At 39.1% G+C, this 12,615-nt stretch overlaps 1 protein-coding gene across 9 annotated transcripts in view; it reads right to left on the bottom strand.

Annotated features, from left to right (window-relative positions):
* The window catches only part of AKAP6 (A-kinase anchoring protein 6), a 570,108-nt gene that overhangs the window by 211,805 nt on the left and 345,688 nt on the right, over positions 1-12,615 (bottom strand). For 8 of the 9 annotated variants that reach the window (XM_061180772.1, XM_061180767.1, XM_061180765.1 and 5 more), the window contains 2 exons: positions 3,131-3,227; positions 1,850-2,016 (listed from right to left, as the gene is read on the bottom strand). In XM_061180772.1, the coding sequence (XP_061036755.1) occupies positions 1,850-2,016; positions 3,131-3,227 (264 nt within the window). The remainder of the gene's footprint in view (positions 1-1,849; positions 2,017-3,130; positions 3,228-12,615) is intronic. The other variant, XM_061180774.1, reaches the window with a different exon arrangement.

The following is a 12,615-nucleotide window of genomic DNA, read 5'->3' as shown; positions in this document are numbered from 1 at the left end:
AGACAGGTACTGAGGCTGACTGTTCACCACCATGCCCCGCCTTGAGCAGTGCCAGTAACGGGCAGTGCTCTAGGTGGTGCTGGAAATGGGCTCGGGGGCCAAAGGGCTCAGATTCAAATCCTAGCTCTGCTACCTACTACCTGTGTGACCTTAAGCCAGTTACTTAACTTCTCTGTGCCTCCATTTTTCCCATTGGAAATTAGAATAGGACTGCCTTATTTATAAGGTTTATATAGTTTGTTGTGAGAATTAAATGAGAGAATACACAGAAATAGTGTAGAACAGTGTCTGGCATGTAGAATGCATCCAATACAGGATAGCTTTTAAAAAGTAAGCACTCAGTTTATTTTTGTTAGATAAATAAAACACAACAAAGTTTTTAGTTGTGTCCTTTCTCATCACCACTGCCCCCTACCCCAGCCAAAGTATTAGCCCAATCAACTTCTTCCTGCAGTCTGCTCCTTGAAAGGGCTCCACTTCTGCCCTGAGAAGTCTGCTGAAGACACTCTCCATTCCCTATGATTAGTTCCAGCTTTGATCCTTTCATCACGTCACTTCCTAAAATATGTGCTCATGTGCCAAGCCACCTCTCTTCCTTCCTTCAAGTATTTCCTGAAATGTGACCTCCTCCATGGAACCTTCTTTAAAGGGAACTGAGCTCATCGTTCCATCCTCTGTTTCCAACAAATAAGTTCAAGGTTGTTGTTCGAGATTCCAAAGCTATAAACCACCTAAGTTTTTCACTGGCTGCATGGCCTCACCACTGCAGGGCAGATTGGGTTTCTCCTTGTCTGCACTTGAGAATGTGAGGCTCAGAGGGCAAAGGGTTTGTTTAACTTGCTCTGTATACATTTAACCCAATGCCAATCCACATGGGGACTGAATAAATGTGACTTGATGATGATTTAATTACTTTGTCCATGCCAGGAATAGAGGCCATGAACTCTTAAATCTGTTCCCCCCATATTACAGTATGTTTCCATGCTTAGTCTATTATGAGACTGGTTTTCTGCATTAACTTTCACAAAAGAACAAATACAAAAGAAAAGAGAGATTGCAAGAAAATATCAAATTAATAAAATTATCTTCTACTTCATGAGTCCATTATCTTCTACTTCATGAGTCCAAAGATACCTTTAGAACAGTGGTGCACTGTATCAGAAGGTGCCTCATTTAAAATTTAACTGCATATGCTTTACGGATTATTTTGTAAATCTAAAGTAGATAACCAAAACATGTCAATATTCATTCTTAAAGTACTTGTATTCGGTGCATGCACCATTATGGAGAACTTACACTCAGAGCAAAAAGATTTGTAGCAAAGCGTATGACCTTCTTCCCACTACAATGACCATCCCCTAATTAGGCAATGCATCTGATAGTCATTAACAGGAATGAGATAATGAATCACTTTCTCTCTTCTTTGTTAATTTGCTGTAACCAAGCGGCTAATGGATGTCAGAGCTGAGTGATTGCACTGATTATAGTGATTTATAGTTGCAACAAAACAATTTAAAACCATTCTGATTATTCATGTTAAAGATGCTTTATGTTTTGTTTACTAAATGTTTTATGTCCCCCTTTCTCCTACCCCTAAAGTACTTTCCCCCTCCTACTCTGCCACTTTTCACAAAAAGACCCCTTCCTGGAAAACTTGAAAGTTGTAGGCTTTTTTATTGTTTTAAACTTAACCATTTCATTTTGTTTATACATACCCATACAGAGAGAGATATATAAAGTTTACCCAGTAAAAACGAAAAGCCTTAGGGGTAGAAAGAAAACTTCAGTGGTGCCTAGTTCAAAAGAAGACAGAAATAAGAGGAAATAAGACAAACTTCAAGCCACTTACCTTGGGGCTTCCTGTCCCTTCCTCACCCTCCACAGACACATCAGTAGCCAGAATCTCAGCTTTGATGGTATCCAGAGCCCTGAGAATCCAGCTGTGTTGCCGTTTGATTTGCCTCTGCAGCTCCTTCCATTGACTTGCTATCATCCGCAGCATGTCCTTTAGTCCTTCTCCAAAAGGAGGGGAAAGCACAAGTTACGAACTCAACTGCATTTTTACCCATTATTGTTTTTCATTTAGCAAAATAGATGGATATTTCAAACAATAAACATAATTTTAAGCAACCATTACCATCACCTGCCACTCAGAACAGAGGTCGGGGATTTTTGACTTGACAGAAGGCATAAGGACACAAAAATGGGATAACCACATAGATGCATGGTTTGGAATCGACTTAGATTTAATATATTGACTAAAAAAATGTATATGGAACAAAAAATCACAATACATAAAAATTATTAACACTATAGCTTCACATTCCAAATAAAAGGCCCTGTGTGTATCTGTGTGGAGACTTTATAACGATCAGAAAATGTATGGAAATAGGTAAAGTTAATTCAACCCGAACTATAGTAAATGGGCCAGATTTAAGACAGCAGTCTTTAGTATTAGCACATCAGATTAATGCTGCTCTTTTCTTATTTAGCTGTGGTAAGCTCAAAACAAGTGCCAAACTGTAATTCATCCTGTCTTATGGTCTTTTACTACCAGGATAAGTATAACCAAATGACAAAACTATTTTTTATTTATAATCTGTTCCTCATAAATACATTAATACTGGAGTAAGAATTGGTCTAAGGCCAAAACTCTGCTAATGCAATGACCAGCAAAGAATATGCAAAACGTTCATGTGTGTGAATTGGCAGGGAAATAATCAGGTATCTCTAGACTGCCTGCCTTATATCTGTAATGATATCTATAAGTACCTGAATGCATATGCATTATAACTATATGCACAATTCTCATTCATTATCTTAATGTTATTCCCAGAGCACCTACATCAAAAAGCATGTCAGTGAAGTTTTCAGGAATGTGATTTCAATTGAAACTCAGGCGAACAGCAAGCCCCAAATGAACAGACCATTTGGAGGCAGTATTTCATCTTACAAGTATCACAGCATTGTATGCAGTATATGAAACATTTATAAATCTTGAAGGTCAATCTGATAATGTAAATATTAATAATACATAAGGAAGTGAATATATGCAGTAATTTACAGCAATGCTTCTTCATTCTTAATAGTCTGGAGACATAAAGACTTGCAATATTTCAGGAGGATTTACCTGCTTTGTGAGATGCAATAAGCTCAAGAAGTTGGTGTCCTTCCTCCTCCACAGCTTCCTTGAGAGCACAATGACTGTCTACATTCAACTTAAAACTCTGCAAGGAAAAATACGAGCATCAAAGCCTGGCAAGGCAGTTAAAACATCCATACAAAATTACTTGCTACTTTTTATCAAGAGCCACACAGTCCAATTTACCCAATAGACAAACTAATTTGCAATACTAAAAGCTATTGATATTTGGGATCTGGGCTCAGAATGTTTCCATTAGATTAGCAGAGTGCATCTGTTTGGAAACAGCTGACAAATCTAGAAATTCATTAGGTTTTTATGAAAAGTCACATTCCGTAGGCTATATCAAGAGTAGCAGTGTTCTATAAAATATACTGAATTTCTACCAGCACATATGAGCTCATTTCGTCACTTTTTAGAAATGTTACTGATAGCACTATTTATGAAACCATAAAAAAATTGGCAACATAAATTATATTAGCCTTATATGCACATATATAAATCCATTAATATAGTGGGGTTTGATTCAGCTGTTTCTCAAGTATCACACAAACCACAGAATACTGAGGTGGATTCAGGTGCTGTAGTGAGGAGTCAAATGTTTTTCAAATGTTTGAATTTTAAGTTTATTCCTTACAATATGACATTGTGTTATAAATGAATACATCAAGTACATCAGGGGCATTTTTCACTCATGATAGTCATCCAAAAGACAAAAACTGTTATGGATGAATTCCAACTCAGAGCCATTTCTTTCAGGAAGCCTTCCCTAATGCCTTACACAGAATTAATTACTCCCCTCTCTCGGCTTCCTCTGCTCCTTATACCTGCTTCTATTGTAGAATTTATCATACTGAATTCTGCTTTATTCCTATACTTGCCTACCAAATTATAAGCAAGAAAGAACTACAATTGAAAGAATTGCCAGTTTCACATTTATTTCCAACTCATGTCACATACAAGGTGTTCAATAAATGTTTGCAGGAATAGTGGATATCTGCTGAACTGGATCAATAGGACTCTCTCAAGGGGAAGGTTTCCATTTAAATATTTCAAGAAACACAGACGGTTTTCCAAAGATTTTTCCATCTCTGGAATGTTATAAGGTGTTCCAAACACAGGAGGTCCAATGGAGAGTAATCATAGTGTCCAATCTGTTGAATCAATGGTTAGTCTTCAGGGTGAAAATCCATTCCTTGACTTGACTAATTTGAAAAAGTATGGATTTTGAAAGACTAGGTGCCACATTTTGGCTTCTCCATAATAGGGCTCCAAAGTATACAATATACTTTGCTCTCACTAAACACTCACTGAGCAATGGCTGCATGTACTGTACACTGAACTTAGTATTAAGAATATTTGACAGAAATTCAAGATGATAGTCTCAGTTGGAATGTAATTTGGATGAAAGAGGTTAAACGACCATAAATTATGAAATTAGATACGAATTTTTCCATTCTTTCACTCATTCATTCATTCGGAAACCATGTATTGTGCCTATTCTGTACACTGGACAGGGTAATAGCAATTTAAGGGGTTTAAGGCATGGCCCCTGCACATCAAAGGGCATCCTCAATCACCTTGGATGTTCATTGGTGAGTCTTTTTCTTAGTGGAAAAAAGGGGTCTTTTAAAGCTCAGAAGAAAAAGCACAACAGTCAAAATAAGCTGAAAATGAAGGAGATAGGGACAGGCAGATCAGAACTTGAAGTATAAAGATAAGAATTTTGACTTAAAAAAATGACTCCAAAATGATGAATCATTTCATCTTACTAGAAGCATAAGAAACAGTAAAGTTTCAGCATAATATGGCAGAAAGAGACTTACTGGTTTCCCCAAGGGTTGTTCACTATTTCTTGTATTGCCCTCTTTCAGCTACAGGTATTTGGTTGAATAAAATAAAGTATGGCAATGTAACAGAAGCCTGATGCTTCTGGTCAATCCAAATGATATAATAGCTATTAAAAATTAAATAATTATTATTTATAGCCAAAACACGACTGTTATTTATTTTTTGCCACTGCAGTGGAAATCATCAACTCTGAAGCAGTGCCATGCAGATTGAGGTACATGTTTGTGTTTCAGGGAGAAGGGACATGCAAAAGAAAAATACTTGAGATCAACCCGAGAATGCCAACATTTAGGAAGAAATCTATTCTAGAGATTTCCTCATAACTGTAAAATTAGCCTAGTGTTCTCTTTGATTCTCTGTTTACTTACAACAGACTAGTGCTGAATGGTTGGTAATCATGAGCTTCTGAAGACGTGCATCAGGCCTATGTCTCAGCAAAAGAGAACCTTAGGACCTGTGGGTAGGTTGGATAATTTGACATAATTGAAGCCAATAGCATAGAATAGATGCACCTGGATCTGGTTCTGCCTCAAGATGATGTGGAAGCATTTGATTAGGACATTGGAAAAGATGAAGTATTCATTATTACAAAAAAGATAAGCTTTATGCTATAGGAAAGAACCATTTAATATAACTATTACCCAAATGGTACAATATTGCTTAATTTTCAGATGCATCCATTAACCATTGATAATATCAAGTAAGGAATTCACAACGGGCCTCTGAGGAGGCAGGCAAGCAGGCACATTAACAAAATTGTCAATGAAATTTCTGGCTGCTAAAGGATTCTGTAATAAACTCTCCCCATTCTGCCCCCACTTCTTCCCTAGGGAAGGAAGCTTAGGTGAAAGAGTTTTTTCTTTTCTTTTCTTTTTTTCTTTTTTTTTGAACTTGATACCTGGACACATTTCCATTCTTGTGCTACTAACATGTTTCCTCAGCAATGCCTTATGGTATATAGTCCCTCTGCAACATCCATAGCACTCCCTGAAAATGCAGGGCATTCTCTGGAGATTTAATTTATGGCAACAACATGGCCATAGACAGGTACCACAGATCTACATCACTGATGATTATGTGAAATTCCATAAATATGAGTAATCTGGGACCTGTGAGATACCCCATCTTTCTTTAGTGTCTTTACAGCAGCATGAAACTGAACATCTAGATGAGAATAACTAAGGAAATGAAAAATACAGTGGCTGAGACAAAGGACTAGATTATCAAAAAGATGATACTTCACAGGTTGACCAATGGGTATTCCTAGCCTCACCAGCATGTACAGATATGGGTGCATTACTCCTTGTCAGGATCCAAATTCAGGTAAGCACACTGATTGTACTTTAATCATGATCACACCTTACTAAGTAGATAAAAAACTACACCTTATCCTATTCCATTCAAATTTCTGAAGATCCCAGTTTGATGGAAGTATGGAGATCATGTGGATACGAAATGAAACCAAGGAAATGTACACCTTGATGCACAAAACTATGACAAACATGAAGATAGTTACTCATGAGGGATCATAAGAACTGATATGAATCTCCTGGTACAGGAAATAGTGGGAAAGACCATAATCACATTCAGAAGCTTAAAGATCCAAAATGTCTAGGTTTTAGCAGAATCACATCATGAACATAGACTTTCTGCCATCCCCATGGAATACTGTTAGTGTCTGCCAGGTCCATTGAGGTCCATGAATTTTATAATGTTTGTGAACAGAGAGGCCAAAAAGAGTTACAGTATCTTTCCTGACATAATTTATGCTTTTAAAAAAAGCATAAATTAATACAACAGATATTTATTGAGCAGTCTCTGCCAGGCCTATAGATACAAAAATTAACAATACCCAATTCCAGCACACACCGCTTATAGTCTGTTGGGTAAAAGAGATCAAAAGCAAGTAGCCTTATATGACCCAGCACAGAATAAATATGTAATTGGGGTTTGATGTATAACAGAGAGTGGCAGGGCCTTAAACTGAACAGTGATATGCATGCCCAATGAGATTTAAGTTTTTAAAATGCAGGCCAAGTAAAAATAAGATTGTGGGCTATATTCTGTATGAGTGTGATAGTGCTAGATAGGTGCTGTGGGAGCTCAAGCTGGGAACCAGGTTCTGCAGAGGCTGGCAGGGAGCTTGTGAAGAAAGAATTGATTTGCATGTGGGGCTGGAGACACGCTTTACTGCAGCAGGAAGAGAGGAGCCAGAAGCAGCTTGGTATGGCTGGGACAAGGTGGAAGCAGGGGATGTGGGAGCTGCAGCTACACATGGTATTTAACTCCAAGAGCCATAAGAGTCATGGAAGAAGAGGTCAACAACATGGGAGGGTGACTGGTACGGTTCTGTGTTCTAGAAACATCTTTCTGGCTTTTATACAGAGTTGACTTTAGAAGGGCAGACAAGGAGGCCATTTAGGAGGCTGCTATGGTAATGGAGGCCAGATGTTTCTGTATGCTCATATTTTTTTTTAATTAAAAAAAGGTATGTTTTTTCTTCTAAATGAATGGAAGAAGGAAAAATGGAGAAAATCTTCTGTCTTTTTAAGTTTTTCTCAGTGCGTGAGAACAGCATGTGCCAGATTTTAGTTCTTTGGCTGTTCTGATGATAAATACCAGAGGTTTATTAGTCAGGAGTCTCCAAATGTGAAAGACATATTGAACTGATGAACTTTTACTCCCACTGTCATTTTAAAGAGATGCTATATATGCTGATGAATAAGACACTTGATGACACTTCTTCACACAAAAGATTTTTACTACCCTAAGAAAATGAAAACTTGCTTTTTCACAAGGGCAGGAGGAGGAATGTGTGTTCAGTCAGAGAAGCAGAGGCTTGAAAAGTCACCTGCTATCTGTCTTAGGCCATGTCCACCCGGGCTCCATCTGAGCTGTGCCCGGCACCATCCTGCATTCCCAGAGGGGCTCTTGGTGGGGAAGAAAGCCACGATCCTCTGTGCACAGCCTGGCAGCTTCTCTCCTGCTCTTCCCAATGCCATCCATAGCGGATGGTCAGATGGTCCTCAAAATATAAAATATACCTTCCAAATGCCATACGTGCCAAAAATTGAAAGATTTTTATGAGTAAATATTTTTGTTTAAGAACCTCCGAAAAACTTGATAAGACATTATACAGCCATTAAAATGAAGACTATGAAATCACATGAAAAATAGATAGAACACATTACAAGCCAAAAAATGAAAGTTCAAATTGTATCTATGGTTAAACTGTAACTATGTAAATGGATAGTCCCAGCGTGTAGAAGAAGAAGACTACAGGGAAATGCAACAAAATGTTAACACCATTTGTGCAGGGTAGGACTTGGAGTTAACATAGTCTGGTCTTATGGAATGAGTTCTCAGGGCTTTAGCTTTCTGAAACATAAAATGACAAGTAATACTATCTAACTTCCAAGTTGTAAGAATTAGAGATAATGATTGTAAAGCACTGAAGCAGTGCTTGGCAATGAGTGGGGCTAAAGAAAAATCATTATAGACTTTTAAATTCATTTTCTCTGTTTTCCAAATGTTCTGTGTAGCAAGTGCTACTTTATGGCATTTTTAGGTGACAAGTGGCACTTACTGTTGAGGCTCTCTGAACTCCTCAAGTACAGATACCAGGTTCTCTTTGCTTTTGGGCCACCACCCAGCACAGGGGGCACCCAAACATAGATGCTGCTCTCTGGGAGTCCAGGGAGCAGGGGACTGAGAGACCAGTGATCTGAGTCTTCCTTTTGTGTGCCCTTGGACAAGTCATCTAACCCTTCTGGGCTTCTGTTTCCTTATCTACAATCCAGGCATTTGGACTCCATATTTTCCATTTCTTGGACGCTTTGATTTTATCTTTAAGCCACACAGTTAAGGACAGGTGGCTCAGGAGAATTTTTATTCTAAAGCAGAAAATTTTCAAAGCGGGAAGAATCCCAAAGGCCATCTAACTATTAATCTACCCTAGGGCAGCTCTGTCCCTCCACATCCCAGGCAGATGTGTTCATTCTATTTTTAACTATCTCCAGGGAAGTTTCTTCTAACTTCTCATCCTGAGTCCGCAACGTTTCTTCTCAGGAATTTGAGAGCTTTGTGAATAGGAGCACGAGCTTCCCTCAGCTTCGGATTCTTTTGCCAAGTCATCTCTCCAGCGTAGGAGTTGGAGATCAGAAACACTGTGAGAATATGCCAACAAAATCCACACGTCCAGTCAATCACCAAGCCCTGACAATTTATTTCTCTATCCTCACCTCTCTGTATCGACCAACACTGCCTTAGATTCAGGCCCTCATCATCATCCCTTGCCAGGCTGACTTCAACAGCCTCCAGTCATGACCCCCTCAAAACTACATTTTTTTCTTTATTTGTGGCATGCCTATGAAGGTGCAGGCATCATCCTAAGCTTGAGGGATGTGGCTGTGAGCAAGACAAATATAGTTCCTGGCCTCATAGAGCTCACAGTCTAGCGGCGGGGACAGGAGGTGGGGAATGTGTATCTTAAAAACAGGGGGTTGCAGTTGATTATATCAAGGGGACTAATGACATGGTGTGGGTGCTGGGGACAAGCATGGGCTCTGGAGCTGGACGAGCCTGGGTTCAAATCCTGGCTCCTCCATCACCCCCTGTGTAGCTCTGGGCAATCTCTTTGTACTCAGTTTCTTCATAGGTAAAAAGGGGGATATGTTAGTGCCTATCTCATGGGGTTGCTGTGAGGATGAAATGCCTTGATACCTGTAGAACAGAGCCTGGCATATTGTAATAGCTCAATAAAAACATTTTATTACACAGAATGTTCTGTCCACAAAACAACTCTTATTAAATGCCTCCGATGGCTTCCCCAGGTTGCAGGATAAGGTCCAGCCTCCAGCATGACCTACAGAGCCTCTGGGATCCCACTCAAGTCTGCCTCTTGGGTCCCAGGTCTGCCTTGAAATGTGCCAGCTCACATTAGTCATCTTGCTCATCTAAGAGTCTGCTCTTGCTTGCACCTCTGCCTGGAAAGTCCTTTTTCTCCTCCCCTGGCTCAGCCCTGCTTATCCTTTAAAATTCATCTCAGGTGTCACCCTTGCTAGCAAGTTTTCCCTGACCCTCTTCCAGCCTCCTGGCTTCCCCTCCTCAGCATCCACAGTAACTGCAGAGCTCGAACCTCTACTTACTACACTGTTGTATAACTATTGATGATGGGTCTGCTTCCCACCCATGAGTTGAGAGTAGAACTTCACTTTTCATTTGTGCTTGTATCTTCAATGCCTAGGACAGTGTCTGGCACACAGCACACACCTAATAAATGTTCAAGGAGCAAATGAATGAAGATTCATACCAAAAACCTTCCACGAAGCTTTCAAAATGCTGCCTATAGTATTTTGGGCTATATTGGTGCAATCACTCTTCACTTGCAAGTGGTTGATAAATGTCCCCAAATTTTACTCATTGAACACCATGTAAATGAGCTGTCATGTTCCTTCGCTTACAAAATTACTTGCCAATTACACTTAGATGATCCCGGTGTAATTGCCATGTAAACTGTACCCTGGCTGAGATAGCCCAAATCATCAATTTAACTTTACCCTCTCATCATATGGTACTTACCACATAATTAAATAAATGGTCAGCCACCACCACAATTATATATCTCCCCAACAAAATGAAGTGGCTACATTTGTCATTGATTTATTAGTTACGACAATATGCAACACACCACCACGTATAATATCAGAAGCTTTAAAAAATGAAAAGCACTATGTACTCTTGAGAAAGATGTTCCAAGTTCATGAACAAAAAGATAAGCATTATAAAAACATTGTTTTCCTTTTTTTAAAAGAGGCACTAAGATATAAAGACAAAAATCCTTGTTCTTCCTGAGGAAACTTTTTTTCCCTGAAACTGCAGATAATAAAAACATTTCCAAGCATTCGAAAGTGAATTTAGCTCCTCAACCAAATCACAATTTCTTTCAAACAAGCAGTTGCATTTTTTTGTGGAAGGTAAATATATTTTACTAAGGCTGGCATTCTTTTTTTGATAGACTTGCTAATATCTTATTCAAGGATTAGATAGATGGGAGAGATCCTGAATGTTGATGGTGCCTCTTAGTGAACACATTTTCATTTGCTTTTCTGGATGCTACCTCCACACCTGGCACAGGTAATCACATTGACTTCCCAGCATGGCCACATTAGGCCAAATGGATTTGCAGAGGTTCTGTCTAAAGGGACCATGTGACTTCCAGAACACACTGCTCTGAGGCCCTAATTGAAAAAGAGGTCAATGCTGGCCCAAATATCTCTCTACCCCCTGCGGTGGAATAATTGATGTGCAGCAGCCCCTACAGATGTGGAGTCACCAAGGTGATGGATGGATATAAGTATATTATTCACACGTACATCTGTTAATATACAGGTCCCAGTGCAAACACCAAGACCTAAGAATATTATGTGGATTTAGGACAATCCCTGAAGGACTCCAGTTCCATTAAAAATTTGTTTGGCAGCCTGGGGCAGATCTATTCCAACTCCCAGATGCTTCATGCATTTGAGAGGGGGAACCAAATTGCTTTAAAAATAAATTTAATAAATTTCGTAACGTCAAGTCATTAACATCCTGTGTAGTCATACAGTCTTCATCTTTTGAAATAGTAATGTTAACCTATGGAATTTTCTTAACCTTTCTAATATCTGAGTTAACATTCTATTTTCCTTGTGTTTTTTGCCAAAGGAGATGAATTACATCCTGAAAGCGGAAGAAACTATCCTATTTTTTCCCTCTATAGGTGTTTTTCTTGTCACAAATATACCAGACAATACCCAGAAAGCTCTGTGACCAGAGTCCATTTTGATTTGGAAACTGTAGAGGAAATAATTTACCTTGCATACATTCTCAGTTATTGTTTGATGATTTATAATATTAGCTATAATTTGCTGCTGTAATGATTGTAACATTGCTTTTACAAGTGCTCATTTATTCATTTAACAGATTTGTTTAGTACTTATCATGCATGTGCAGGGCAGGGTGTCAGAGCAGACAGCAAAAAGACACAAGCAGTCCCTCAGGGAGGTGACAGTCACAGGTGAATCATTAGGGCAGGGTAGGTGGGAAGATATTCAACCTCTCTAGGAACACCCGAGATTCTCACACCACCTATTCTCAGGGTCTCCGAGGGGTGTGCACAACTCCCCCAAAATGAACAAAGCATCCTCACTTACAACAGGTTTATGTGATCTTCACAACAACCTTCAGTAGATATGACAGGCATTTTTCTGGCTAGAGTAAAGATCTGTTTCAGGCCTGAAACTTTTATCTTTAAAATGTTATCTTTTTATCTTTATCTAATATCATTTATGCCAGGTGAATTGCTTCAAGATTCTAAAATTCCATGTAACACAGTAGATAAGTAAGATGTGCACATGGGTCTACACAGGGAGACAGATAGTGGGTGACAGCACCCTGGCTCAAGTGAGTTAGGTCACGCACTGGCTCTTGTCCATACATGGTGTCCTTCGATAGTGCATAAACCCTCAGAGTACAAGGCAGTCTGCAAACTGTCTCTTCAGTGCTTAGCATACCACCACCCTAAATAGCAAGTGTTCAATAAATCCAGTATTTCTCTGTTATTCTACTTTAAAACAGTCATC

Source organism: Eubalaena glacialis, chromosome 2 (genome assembly GCF_028564815.1).
Source record: "Eubalaena glacialis isolate mEubGla1 chromosome 2, mEubGla1.1.hap2.+ XY, whole genome shotgun sequence".
Taxonomy (NCBI): domain Eukaryota; kingdom Metazoa; phylum Chordata; class Mammalia; order Artiodactyla; family Balaenidae; genus Eubalaena; species Eubalaena glacialis.
The sequence above is the reverse complement of the archived record's forward strand: the minus strand, read 5'-3'. Positions and strand labels throughout refer to the sequence as shown.